This window comes from Pristiophorus japonicus, chromosome 16 (genome assembly GCF_044704955.1).
Source record: "Pristiophorus japonicus isolate sPriJap1 chromosome 16, sPriJap1.hap1, whole genome shotgun sequence".
In the NCBI taxonomy this organism is placed as follows: Eukaryota; Metazoa; Chordata; class Chondrichthyes; family Pristiophoridae; genus Pristiophorus; species Pristiophorus japonicus.
Genome location: NC_091992.1, coordinates 59508527 through 59522718, shown reverse-complemented (window position 1 = coordinate 59522718; position 14192 = coordinate 59508527). Strand labels below are relative to the sequence as shown.

At 54.1% G+C, this 14192-nt stretch overlaps 1 protein-coding gene across 1 annotated transcript in view; it reads right to left on the bottom strand.

The window, feature by feature from the left end:
* Positions 1–14192, bottom strand: part of mybbp1a (MYB binding protein (P160) 1a) — a 110386-nt gene that overhangs the window by 23612 nt on the left and 72582 nt on the right. The window contains 2 exon segments of the mRNA XM_070857366.1: positions 4355–4423; positions 6243–6374. Of these exon segments, the coding sequence (XP_070713467.1) occupies positions 4355–4423; positions 6243–6374 (201 nt within the window).

Sequence of the window (14192 nt, the reverse complement as noted above, 5' to 3'; positions counted from 1 at the left end):
CGTAGGAAAGTCTGGCTCGGCAGTCAGACATCAGGACAACGGAGATGCAGAAAGCTGCATTACCTTTCCATGTGCTCCACATGGTCTTGTGACATGCAGACTCAGCAAGAGCTAATTAGTGGAGAAATGATTACCCTGACTGAATCATGCCACATACTTGGATAACAACACTGCCATTAATGGTTATGGGGTAAAAGAATACAAACTGGACCAGCCAATAGATGGCAACCCATTTCAAGGTCTCATCTCGAAGGGCGATGGCATTTTTTGGAAGGGTTACTGCAGACGTTTCTCAAAGATCACTTTTACAAATTAAACTGCGTTACAATCCACATTCTTTTTCTTTTCCTGGGGAAGAATACCTTCTTTTTAAACAGCGAGTGGTAATGGTCATCAGAGGGGCCTTCAACAACAAGTTCCTGATCCTGACTCTCTGCACGTGCGTTGGGGTGGGATGGAGTTGGATTACCCTTGGAGATTCGGTCATTTACAACTTGCAATTATATCGCTCTTTTACCATCGTAAAACGGCCAAAGACGTTTCACAGGAGCATAATCAGACAAACGTCGCCATTAAGCCACCTAAGGAGATATTAGGACGTGACCAAACGCTTGGGACAAGGAAGTAGCTTTTAAGCAGCATCTTAAAGCAGAGGGGGTAGAGTGGCGGAGAGGTTAGGGAGGAATTCCAGAGCTTAGGGCCTCGGCAGCTGAAGGCACAGCTGCCAATGGCGGGCAAAAGAAGTGGGGAATGCGCAAGAGGCCAGCTTTACACATTCCAGCAGCCAGTGTTAATCTTACTTCACGTCACAGTCAAACGCAGTCACCCCTCCCGCTACATTTCCCTTATGTGGTAATTCATTATTTCAACAAAAACAGACAAAAGAAACTGATCTATGATCAAGCTGTGCCAACAAGGAGCCAGTGTTTCTGTATCCAATCACTGTCCACAGACTCCTGCTTGAAAGCACAGGCAAGACTGGACTCAGCTACAATGCCTTCCACTGCTGAATATCCTGCAGACCCTCACAAGCTAGGTTCACAGATAAGAAATAAGAGCAGGAGTCGGCCATTTGGCCCCTCGAGCCTGCTCCGCCATTTAATAAGATCATGGCTGATCTGATCTTGGCCTCAACTCCACTTCCCTGCCCGCTCCCCATAACCCTCGACTTCCTTATCGTTCAAAATCTGTCTACCTCAGCCAATGACCCAGCCTCCACTGCTCTCTGGGGCAGAGAATTCTACAGATTCACGACCATCTGAAGGAAGAAATTCTCCATTGGGTGGGGGACAAGAAGGCGGAGGACAGCTGTGGAGTCCCTGAATACATTTCGGGGACGAGGGATGAAGGGAGGAAATAAAAAGGAATTCTTACAATACTTTGACAGGGAGGCACCCTCTTTGAAGGGATTGTACTCCTAGCTATGATTGCTGTTTATGATTGTGCAGATTACATTCTGGAACATGGGACCATGCACAAATTGAAGTCTTTCTCTTCGAACTGTACAGCACGGGTTGTATAAACCATTCAGGTTCGAGAGCCTTCACAAACGGGCCTGCAGAGTTTGTGTAATCAACAGCAGATTTTATGAGGAGCACAGGCTGGAGTGAGAGGTGGGTAAGCTCGTGTCAGCAACCTGAACCCCACACAAGCCAGATCCCCCGAGTTGTATAAAATTATGAGGGGCCGAGATAGAGTGGATAGGAAGGTCCTATTTCCCTTAGCAGAGGGGTCAACAACCAGGAGGCATAGATTTAAAGTAATTGGTAGGAGGTTTAGAGGGGTTTTGAGGGGAGATTTCTTCACCCAAAGGGTGGTGAGGGTCTGGAATTCACTGCCTGAAAGGGTGGTCGGGACCATAAAAGGAGCGGTGAACAGCGGTCTGGAAGCATACCACTTCAGGGAGCAGCGCGAGCTGCAACGGCAGCGAAGAGTGATGCCATCAAGGTCCAGGTCGGTGATTGGAGTGTGGGCAGATACAGCAGGAGCGGCGAGAGACTGTGGAGGGACGTGATCGGGGCCCAGGAGAGGCGTGAGTTCGGGGCCAGGGGCAGCACGGGTCAACCCACACTGCGATATGTGTGCACACTAGGTCCATGCAGCAGAGCAAGTCTCCAGTCGCCTTGGTTAACCCTTGCCACTGGACCAAGACCTAGCTCTGTCAAGCCAGTGTGGTGGTTAGTGTGCAACGGTCACCACACACAAAAAAAATCTACACACAGGCATCTTCCACCCTTCAATATGTAGTTTGAGATCTGGAATTTTAGGTCCTTCGCTGGAACACCTGTGAACTTATCCTTTTTTGGTGTGGAAGCAAGTCATCCTCGTCTCGAGGGACCGCCTATGATGATGATGAGAGGCAGAAATCCACACCACATTTAAAAATACTTGGATATGCACTTGAAGTGCCGTAACCTACAGGGCTACGGACCTCGTGCTGGAAGGTGGGATCAGGCTGGACAGCTCTTTGTCGGCCGGTGCGGACACGGTGGGTCGAAATGGCCTCCTTCTGTGCTGTAAATTTCTATGATTCTATGATCCTGTCCTCTGGGGAACAGGCTGCATGCTGGGTGAGGCTGACAGCCCAGGTGGCATGAAGCTGGAGTGTCTTATTGCAATGAGCACAGGTTTCCTGTCCCCAGCTGGCACTGGTGATACCCTCAGCAGGACGAGGTGTGGGATGTGTGTGCGACGCCTAGGCAGCAGTGAAAAGCTGCCACACTGCAGCTGCTCAGCAATGAGAACCATGCCAAGTGGAAAATCCAACTAAATATTCATTATTTGTTACTCGAACAGATTCATTAATTAATCCAACATATGGGATCCTACACTTTATAAATAGTGGCACAAAGTAGTCATGCTCAACCCTTTATAAATCACCGGTTAGGCCTCAAGCTGGAGTATTGTGTTCAATTCTGGGCACCACACTTTAGGAAAGATGTCAAAGCCTTGGAAAGGGTGCAGAGGAGATGTACCAGAATGGTACCAGGTTGAGGGACTGTAGTTATGTGGAGAGACTGCAGAAGCCGCAATTGATCTCCTTTAGGCAGGGAAGGTCACGGGGAGATTTAAAAGAGGGGTTTAAAATTATATGGGGTTTTGATAGAGTAAATAAGGAGAAACAATTTCCACTGGCAAGCGGACACAGATTTAAGATAATTAGCAAAAGAATGAGAGGGGAGACGAGGAGATATTGTTTTACGCAGCGAGTTATGATGATCTGGAATGCACTGCCTAAAAGGGTGGTGGAAATAGATTTGATAGCAACTTTTAAAAGACAATTGGACAAATACTTAGTCATAGAATAGTACAGCACAGAAGGAGGCCATTCGGCCCATTGAGTCGGTGCCGGCTCTTTCCAAGACCATTCCAGTTAGTCCCACTCCCCAGCTCTTGCCCCATATTCCTGCAAATTTTTCTCCTACAAATATTTAGCCAATTCCCCATTGAAGGCTACTGTCGAACCTGTATCCACCACCATCGGGCAGTGCATTCCAAATCCTAACCACTCCTTGTGCAAAAATATTCATGTGTCACCTGGTTCTTTTGCGAATCACCTTAAATCTTATCAATCCCTTCAACCATTGGAAACAGTGCCTCTTTATTCACTCATTATCACAGTGCTGTTTGTGGGAGCTTGCTGTGCGCAAATTGGCTGCCGCATTTCCCACATTACAACAGTGACTACACTCCAAAAGTACTTAATTGGCTGTAAAGCGCTTTGAGATGTCCAGTGGTCATGAAAGGTGCCATATAAATCCAAGTCTTTCTTTCTTTACTCCAAATAAAGCCCAAGCAATTTTTGAGTTAGAACCAAAAATTCATTAAAATTCATTAAAAGAAAATATGAATGGGACTGGTTTTTTTTGAACACTCGGGTTCGAAATCTCAAATCTGGAGCATTCCTTTAAAACAAAGAGTGCATAAAAAAGATAATTTGCTGCTGCCAACCTTTTCCCCTCAGGTCTAAGTACTTGGTATAATCAGTCTCAGTTGGGTCCAATTCACTCCGCTATTAGCACAATGGCTAATGCAGTGTGTCAAATGCCTGTCTACGTTTTTTCAGCACAAGTGTTGATCCATTCAAGACAAAATAAACCGGAACAATTGGTGTACTGATAGTGAAAAGAATTGAAACAGGAAAAACGGTGAGCGGGCTAAATGGACAGCTTTCAAAGAGCCGGCACAGGCACGATGGGCCGAATAGCCTCCTTCTGTGCTGTACGGTTCTATAACAGCACCCTCCCAGTGAGGAATATTACCCCTCCCATCCCTGACCCAGGATGAAACCAGCCAGCGAATATCATCAGAATATGATCTGCGAAAGCTCGGAGAAGTGAGCGCGGGTGCTTACCTGCTGGTGCTGTCGGACTCCGTCAGTGATGTACTGGATCGCAAACGGCAGTAACCTACCACACATGACCTGAAACAGACGGGGAGAATCACCCGCGTTAATAACCTCACCCACGCCAAGAGTCACCGAGAATAACGGAATGAGCGCCGTACGGGGAAAGGGCCGCGTTGTGGGTCTCGCGCACAGCTGAGAGTCTGCCCGAGCAGCTAGCTTGTACAGGACCGATGATGCGTGGGGGAACTGGCCGACACGCTCCCGCAGTGAGATAACCTCGCAGCTCAGGGTAGGGCAGGGGGCAGTGAGAAGAGCTGCCAGCAATGTTGCCTTTAAGCTGTGTTGCTGCGCAGCTCTAGGGACCTCCCGTGCAGCCGGCTCGTCAATGCGGAAAAAGCCGCCTATTTTAAATGGGCCACACCCCACCCCCTCCCAGAAAAGAGAGGAAACACTGGCTGCTAGCATTTAATAAAAGGCATGTGCTGTCACAGGTGTAACAGAACGATGAATGTCTAAGATCAGCGGTGCCATATTAAATACATTAAAATGCAGTTTACACATTTTAAATGCACCACATCCCAGGTAAAAGCAGACATGGGCTCTTCCAACCTAGTCAACAAGCTGGTTTCATAACTACTTATCATTTATGTAGAACTGTTCAATGTTGCAATATAAAGATCTTGCAGTGAGGGATGTGGGGGTGCGTTTTTGCAGTAAGCAACATTCACGATTCTAATCTGCCTTCCATGCACTCTACAGAAATTGCCGAGAGCTCATTTTCACCCCTCAGATTTCCCCACACGAGACGTTGCGGTCTATGTTTACTGCAAACGATCTGCTCCGCAGCAGGATCACAGGCAGTGTGAACACAGCCTGAAAACACAGACGGCCGACATGCCGTGAAGCTGGGTCACTGTGGGACATCAGTGGGATGTGCCTGCTCTGCACACACCATAACATGGAGTACTTACACAGACAACACGGGGAACCTTTTGAAGCCGACTGGCGTTTAAAGAGTATCGATGCGGGGCGAGAGAGTCCAACAGTTGGGATCAAATCGCACCACAACATGGGAGCGTGCATCAGAGATTATCCCTGGCTGAGACCCCCAACCACAGCTGTGAGCAGTGCAGGATTCAATAAATGCACCAATTTAATGGACTCGAAGCAGCAAGATCCAGGTACGGCTCAGTGTGGTCGGTCCTGAATCAGCTGGCAGCCTACACACTGCCTCAATGTCCCTGGATTAGGACCAGGGCTCCTGCTCCAGGACCAGGGCTCCTGCTCCAGAGATCAAATGGCTGCAGGGCCAGGCCAGGACAGGACAGGTTCAGCTGCAATGCATCCCCCCACAGTTGCCAATACCTGCTGCCTACTCTTAAATATTAAGAGTAGGCTTTCCAGGCACTCAGATAACCCAGTTGGTAAATGTACCAGCTGCTGCTGTGCTGAGCTGGACAGGCCGAGGCAGGCCTGAAGCTCAGTTAGCAGCCTGTGCTCCGTTACCCCATCGTGGCTGTGGGGCTTTACAACAGGCATCAAGTGCTCAAGCCCAGGGAGATTGAGAACAGGGTCAGCCAGAGCTCCTGCTCCTGATCACGGCCCAGGCACCTCAGCCTTTGCATGCAGAGGGGTGGACAAGACGGAGCTCTGGCCTATTCAGTCAGGCTCTAATGCCGACACTCGCTCTTGAATCTCACAAGGGGCAGTTGGACGGGATGCTGGAACTGTACCCCAGGTGTCAGTGCTTCCGGGAGAGAAGGAGGAGCAGTGGAGGGAACAACAAAGTTGAGGCCCATTTTTCTCAGCCTATATATTCCCTTCCCGATATAGCAATGCCGCTCGCTTAAAACCCTCCGCGCAGCGTAGCGCGTGCTCTCTCTCGCTCACTTACAGGGAAACGACTGAAGAGATCGATGAACATGGGTCCGGTGAGGGAGCATTTCCGTTTGGTCATGAACTGGGTCAACGCCCCCTGGTAGATTGCAGTCACTCGGACGATATCCAGGCTGCCGAGTGAATCGACCTGTGACAAACAGAAGAGATTTCAGGACGAGTCCGATCACTGCAGAATCAGGAAAGATGCAAATCCAAATTCATTGTTTTAAAAACTCATTTTATTCTGGTCAATGGGGGGGGGGGGGGGGTGGAAGGAATGCTAATTGTTTGCGGTTATATTACCGAACCCATCTCCGTGTAATATTATTCTAGCCCCTCCACCCCACCCCCGCCCCGCAACCTCCATAATATCCACTTGCAGGTTCCTCACCCCTCCCCCAGCCAATGTGCTGCTGCTCTTAGCTGACTGACAATCGTGCAGACACATCTCATTTTCCCCTCCACCCTCAGAGGACGCAGCCCCCCGCCACCCCCAGCTGTGGGTGGTTCCTCCCCTCCCCGCAATGAGGCAGATGGTAAGGGGAGGGTGAGAGACGAGCACAATGCTCCGCATCACCGGTTGGGGACTTGCGACTGGCCCGAGACCAATTGGAAGCGTGACAAGGGCTTTTATTTATAGAAGCTGATGTAGAGCGATGGACGGTGAATGAGGAAGGCCTAGTCACTCATGCGTGGAACAGACTGGGGATTCCACACTCCCTCCCCAGTGTGCAGTCTGCCGAGTACAGCAGGTGTGAGCCAGACAGCTCCAGGGCTACATCTTTTCCAAAGGATTCCGGGTCAAATTTCACAAGCTTTGCGCGTGCAGGAAAGACCAATTCGGCAGAGAACGCAGAGCCTCTCTCATTGGTGCTATCTCGTTACTAAAGACACCGATTGCAGTAACAGACACTTTTATGTGGCTTAAAGGGACCCGACTCAGGCTTTGGGCCTCAAAATTCATCAGGGGGTTAATGGCAACACTTGGCTCCCTTCCATCTGTCACACGCCCCACACAAACAAAAGGCCCTCTACTTTAGAGCTATACTGAAGGCTGTGAGATGCTGCTTATCCAAAGTGGCTGATTGCTGCTCATTTACAGCAGGAGGAACCAGTCACAAAGGGCCCAAGTTTCGGCCTCAGTTGCTCCTGATTTTTTGGAGCAACTGGTGTAGAACGGAGTATCTTAGAAATTCAAATTCTCGGCATTTAGTTTGCTCCAGTTCTAGTCAGTTAGAACAGTTTCACTTTGGAACAGAATTTTTTTTCAAAAGGGGGCGTGTCCGGCCACTTACGCCTGTTTTCAAAGTTTCTTCAGTGAAAACTTACTCCAAACTAACTTAGAATGGAGTAAGTGAAGATTTTTGTACGCTCGAAAAAACCTTGTCTACACTTTAGAAAATCAGGTGTAGGTTACAAATCAGGCGTAGGGAATGGGGGGGGGGGTTTAAAGGGAAGTTTAAAAACATTGAACACTTCAGTTTTACAAATAAAGAGCCATCATCAATAATAAATGATAAAAACATCAATAAATCAACCAATAAATCAATCAAAAAAAATAATAAGAAATAATTTTTTTTTAAATCAATAAATAAAACATTTTCTACTTACCGACTGCAGCACTGGGAGCCCTCCAACAGCATGCTGGGATGCCCCCCCCCCCCCCCCACCCACAGTGTGTCTCTGTCAGTGTCTCTATCTCTCGGTCTGTCTGTGTGTCTGTCAGTGTCTGTGTTGCTGACAGTGAGGGGGGGGGGAAGGAGAAGGGGACGGGGGGGGGGGGGAAGGAGGGGAGAAGGGGAAGGGGAAGGGGGGAGAAGGGGAAGGGGAAGGGGGGAGAAGGGGAAGGGGGGGAGAGAAGGGGAAGGGGGGGAGAGAAGGGGAAGGGGGGGAGAGAAGGGGAAGGGGGGGAGAGAAGGGGAAGGGGGGGAGAGAAGGGGAAGGGGGGGAGAGAAGGGGAAGGGGGGGAGAGAAGGGGAAGGGGGGGAGAGAAGGGGAAGGGGGGGAGAGAAGGGGAAGGGGGGGAGAGAAGGGGAAGGGGGGGAGAGAAGGGGAAGGGGGGGAGAGAAGGGGAAGGGGGGGAGAGAAGGGGAAGGGGGGGAGAGAAGGGGAAGGGGGGAGAGAAGGGGAAGGGGGGGAGAGAAGGGGAAGGGGGGGAGAGAAGGGGAAGGGGGGAGAGAAGGGGAAGGGGGGGAGAGAAGGGGAAGGGGGGGAGAGAAGGGGAAGGGGGGGAGAGAAGGGGAAGGGGGGGAGAGAAGGGGAAGGGGGGGAGAGAAGGGGAAGGGGGGGAGAGAAGGGGAAGGGGGGGAGAGAAGGGGAAGGGGGGGAGAGAAGGGGAAGGGGGGGAGAGAAGGGGAAGGGGGGAGAGAAGGGGAAGGGGGGAGAGAAGGGGAAGGGGGGAGAGAAGGGGAAGGGGGGAGAGAAGGGGAAGGGGGGAGAGAAGGGGAAGGGGGGGAGAGAAGGGGAAGGGGGGAGAGAAGGGGAAGGGGGGGAGAGAAGGGGAAGGGGGGGAGAGAAGGGGAAGGGGGGGAGAGAAGGGGAAGGGGGGGAGAGAAGGGGAAGGGGGGGAGAGAAGGGGAAGGGGGGGAGAGAAGGGGAAGGGGGGGAGAGAAGGGGAAGGGGGGGAGAGAAGGGGAAGGGGGGGAGAGAAGGGGAAGGGGGGAGAGAAGGGGAAGGGGGGGAGAGAAGGGGAAGGGGGGGAGAGAAGGGAAAGGGGGGGAGAGAAGGGGAAGGGGGGGAGAGAAGGGGAAGGGGGGGAGAGAAGGGGAAGGGGGGGAGAGAAGGGGAAGGGGGGGAGAGAAGGGGAAGGGGGGGAGAGAAGGGGAAGGGGGGGAGAGAAGGGGAAGGGGGGGAGAGAAGGGGAAGGGGGGGAGAGAAGGGGAAGGGGGGGAGAGAAGGGGAAGGGGGGGAGAGAAGGGGAAGGGGGGGAGAGAAGGGGAAGGGGGGAGAGAAGGGGAAGGGGGGGAGAGAAGGGGAAGGGGGGGAGAGAGAAGGGGAAGGGGGGGAGGAGAGAAGGGGAAGGGGGGGGAGAGAAGGGGAAGGGGGGGGAGAGAAGGGGAAGGGGGGGGGAGAGAAGGGGAAGGGGGGGGGAGAGAAGGGGAAGGGGGGGGGAGAGAGAAGGGGAAGGGGGGGGGAGAGAGAAGGGGAAGGGGGGGGGGAGAGAGAAGGGGAAGGGGGGGGGAGAGAGAAGGGGAAGGGGGGGGGGGAGAGAGAAGGGGAAGGGGGGGGGAGAGAGAAGGGGAAGGGGGGGAGAGAGAAGGGGAGGGGGGGGGAGAGAGAAGGGGAAGGGGGGGGGAGAGAGAAGGGGAAGGGGGGAGAGAGAAGGGGATGGGGGGGAGAGAGAAGGGGAAGGGGGGGGGAGAGAAGGGGGAAGAGAAGGGGAAGGGAGGGGGAAGCGCGGGTCGGGTCCAGTCCAAGGGGTCGGGTCCGGTCCGGGGGGGGGGGGGGGAGCGGGAGTCGGATCGGTGTCGCGGTCGGGTCAGGAGGAAGCAGGAGCTGGGCGTGGGAGGAGCCTTATGCACGCAGCCCCAGTGAGGTCATTCGGCCAGGGTTAGGGGCTGCATGCTTCGGGCCCCTCCCACACAGTTTTGGGCACCTGGAGTTACTGCACATGCGCGCCCATTGTAGCGCGCATGTGCAGAGGTCCCGGCACTGTTTTCAGCGCAGGGACCTAGCTCCGCCCCCACAGCTCGTGCTGCGCTGCGCCGAGGGCCAGAGGACCTGCAGGGAGCCGGAGAATCTGGAAGTTTTTTTTAGGCGCACTTTGTGGCGCGAAAAACGGGCACGCGCGGCCCGAAACTTGGGTCCAAAGTGACTGGGGTCTGCGTGGTGAGGCTTGGCATTAAACTTCACTCAGTGCACGGTCATCACTGGTTCGATCAGATGGAAAGCCCCCGAACTGGAGGGAGATGGAGGTTGCGACTCACTCCCCAGCTTGTACAGACACTGTCAGTCACCGATCGGCCTCTTGGGGCGGTGCACGGAGGAAAGGTGAAAGAGTCAACGCATAACCAGGCCCCAAATTAAAAGCGCAGCAATTGTTTGGTTAAAAAAGCAGTCAGCATGACTGAGCAGTATGCTGTCAGACACCACCAAGCCTGACACAGGTCTGAGAGACATCTCCTACCATCCGTGTGTGGCCCCAGCCCGTTCAAAAAATAAAATCAGAGCATTTCAATGCTTGAAAATCACAAAACACAAATGTGCACAGGCAGGCAGCTGGGGATCGAAAATTACAGGCTGCATTAAGTCTGTGTTTTGATGTTATGGCGAAAATTATAAGTTAAGATATATTTATACCAAAAGATGAGAATGAGAATTAGAACACCATCACATTTGAGCATACTGAGCGCTAACAGTCAGCAGTTCTTTACTGTGTGTGTGCCAAGATGCACTGCAGCAACTCGCCAAGACTTCTTCGGCAGCACCTCCCAAACCCGCGGCCTCTACCACCTTGAAGGACAAGGGCAGCATTTGCATGAGGACAACTGGGCCTTTATATACTGGAGTTTAGAAGGATGAGAGGGAATCTCATAGAAATGTATAAGATTCTGACGGGACGGGACAGGTTAGATGCAGGAAGAATGTTCCTGATGTTGGGGAAGTCCAGAACCAGGGGACATAGTCTTAGGATAAGGGGTAGGCCATTTAGGACTGAGACGAGGAGAAACTTCTTCACTCAGAGTTGTTAACCTATGGAATTCCCTGCCACAGAGAGTTGTTGATGCCAGTTCATTGGGTGTATTCAAGAGGGAGTGAGATATGGCCCTTACGGCTAAAGGGATCAAGGGGCATGGAGAGAAAGCGGGAAAGGGGTACTGAGGTGAATGATCAGCCATGATCTTATTGAATGGTGGTGCAGGCTCAAAGGGCCAAATGGCCTACTCCTGCACCTATTTTCTATGTTTCTATCACCACCTGCAAGTTCCCCTCCAAGTCACACACCATCCTGACTTGGAAATATATCGCCGTTCCCTCATCGTTGCTGGGTCAAAATCCTGAAACTCCTTCCCTAACAGCACTGTGTGAGCACCTTCACCACAGTCTGCAGCGGTTCAAGAACATAAGAAATAGCAGGAGTAGGCCATTCAGCTCATCGAGCCTGCTCCGCCATTCAATAAGATCATGGATGATCTTTTACCTCAACTCTACCTTCCCACATTATTCCCATATCCTTTAATTCCCCTAGTTGTCAAAAATCTATCGACTTCTGTCTTCAATATACTCAACGACTCACCATCCACAGCTCTCTGGCGTAGAGAATTCCAAAGATTCACCACCCTCTGAGTGAAGACATTTCTCCTCAGTCCTAAATGGCCCAACCCTTATTCTGGGACTGTGACCCCATGCTCTAGATACCCCAGACAAAGGAAACAGTTTCTCAGCATTAACCCTGTCAAGTCCCATAAGAATTCTACATGTTTCAATGAGATCACCTCTCTTTCTTCTAAACTCTAGGGAATATAGGCCTAGTCTACTCAATTGCTCCTCAAAGGGCAATTCCCTCATCCCAGGAACCAGTCTAGTGAACCTTTGTTACACTCCCTCTAAGGCAAGTATGTCTTTCCTTAGTAAGGAGACCAGAACTGTACACAGTACTCCAGGCGTGGCCTCACCAATGCCTGTCTCATCACCGAGAGCAAGCAGAAATCAAGCGCAGGCAGCGGAAAGAGCGTGCGGCAAACCTGTCCCACCCTCCCTTTCCTTCAACCACTGTCTGTACCACCTGCGACAGCAACTGTAATTCCCGTGTTGGACTGTACAGTTACCTGAGAACTCACTTTTGGAGTGGAAGCAAGTCTTCCTCGATTCCGAGGGACTGCCTCTGATGATGGGTATAATTGTAGTAAGACTTCTTTACTCTTATCCCTTTGTAACAAAAGCTAACATACCATATGCTTTCCTAATTGCTTGCTATACCTGCATGTTAACTTTCTATGATTCATGTACATTTGGAGTGCAAATATTTCCCAGTCTCTCACCATTCAAAAAGTATTCTGCATATTTGTTTTTCCTACCAAAGTGGATAACTTCACACTTCCTCACATTGTATTCCATTTGTCATACTCCTGCCCACTCAGCCAGCCTGTCTATATCTCTCTGCAGCCTCTTTGCGACCTCCGCACAGCTTACTTTCCCACCACCACCTTCTTGAGGGATGGGCAAATAATTGCTGGCCTTGCCTGCTACGCTCACACAGGCGAGATGTGAGGGCCCAATGATGGATGCCAGCAAGACTGAGCTGAGTAAACGACGAGGTAAAGCCAGCAGACTGCTAAAGGAAGCTAAAGAGATCGGATTTTAAGGTTCTGGAAAAGAATGAGTTAGGGTGAGACAGGACGTGGGGAGGATTGAAGAAAGAGAGAGGAGAGAGGGGAGGGGGTAGAGAGGGGAGGGGGAGAGAGAGAGAGAGAGAGAGAGACGGAGAGGGGGAGGGGGAGAGAGAGATGGGGAGGGGGAGGGGGAGAGAGAGAGAGAGAGACGGGGAGGGGGAGAGAGAGACGGGATGGGGGAGAGATGGGGGGGGGGGAGGGAGAGAGATGGGGGGGGAGGGGGAGAAAGATGGGGGGGTGAGAGACAGGGGGAGGGGGAAAGAGAGAGAGACGGGAGGGGGAGGGGGGTGAAGAGGGGAGACGGAAGAGATGGGGGGGGAAAGAGACAGGGGGGGGGGGGGGAGGAAGAGACGGGGGGGGGGGGAAGAGGAAGAGAAGGGGGGGGGGGGAGAGGAAGAGACGGGGGGGGGGGGGGAGAGGAAGAGACGGGGGGGGGGGGGGAGGAAGAGACGGGGGGGGGGGAGAGGAAGAGACGGGGGTGGGGGGGGGGGAGAGGAAGAGACGGGGGTGGGGGGGGGAGAGGAAGAGACGGGGGTGGGGGGGAGAGAGGAAGAGACGGGGGTGGGGGGGGGGGGAGGAGAGGAAGAGACGGGGGTGGGGGGGGGGGGGAGAGGAAGAGACGGGGGTGGGGGGGGAGAGAGGAAGAGACGGGGGTGGGGGGGGGGGGAGGAGAGGAAGAGACGGGGTGGGGGGGGGGGGGGGGGGAGGAAGAGACGGGGGTGGGGGGGGGGGGGAGGAGAGGAAGAGACGGGGTGGGGGGGGGGGGGAGGAAGAGACGGGGGGGGGGGGGAGAGAGGAAGAGACGGGGGTGGGGGGGGGAGAGGAAGAGACGGGGTGGGGGGGGGGGGAGAGGAAGAGACGGGGGTGGGGGGGGGGGGGGGGGAGAGGAAGAGACGGGGGTGGGGGGGGGGGGGAGAGGAAGAGACGGGGGTGGGGGGGGGGGGGGGAGAGGAAGAGACGGGGGTGGGGGGGGGGGAGAGGAAGAGACGGGGGTGGGGGGGGGGGGAAGAGACGGGGGTGGGGGGGAGAGAGGAAGAGACGGGGGTGGGGGGGGAGAGGAAGAGACGGGGGTGGGGGGGGGGGGGAGAGGAGGAGACGGGGGTGGGGGGGGGAGAGGAAGAGACGGGGGGGGGGGAGAGGAAGAGACGGGGGGGGGGGGGGGAAGAGGAGGAGACGGGGGTGGGGGGGGAGAGAGGAAGAGACGGGGGTGGGGGGGGGGGAGAGGAAGAGACGGGGGTGGGGGGGGAGAGGAAGAGACGGGGGTGGGGGGGGAGGAAGAGACGGGGGTGGGGGGGGGGAGAGGAAGAGACGGGGGTGGGGGGAGAGGAAGAGACGGGGGTGGGGGGGGGGAGAGGAAGAGACGGGGGTGGGGGGGGGGGGAGAGGAAGAGACGGGGTGGGGGGGGGGGAGAGGAAGAGACGGGGGTGGGGGGGGAGAGGAAGAGACGGGGGTGGGGGGGGGAAGAGGGGACGGGGGGGGGGGGGGGAGAGGAAGAGACGGGGGTGGGGGGGGGGGAGAGGAAGAGACGGGGGTGGGGGGGGAGGAAGAGACGGGGGTGGGGGGGGAGGAAGAGACGGGGGTGGGGGGAGAAGAGACGGGGGTGGGGGGAGAGGAAGAGACGGGGGTGGGGGGGG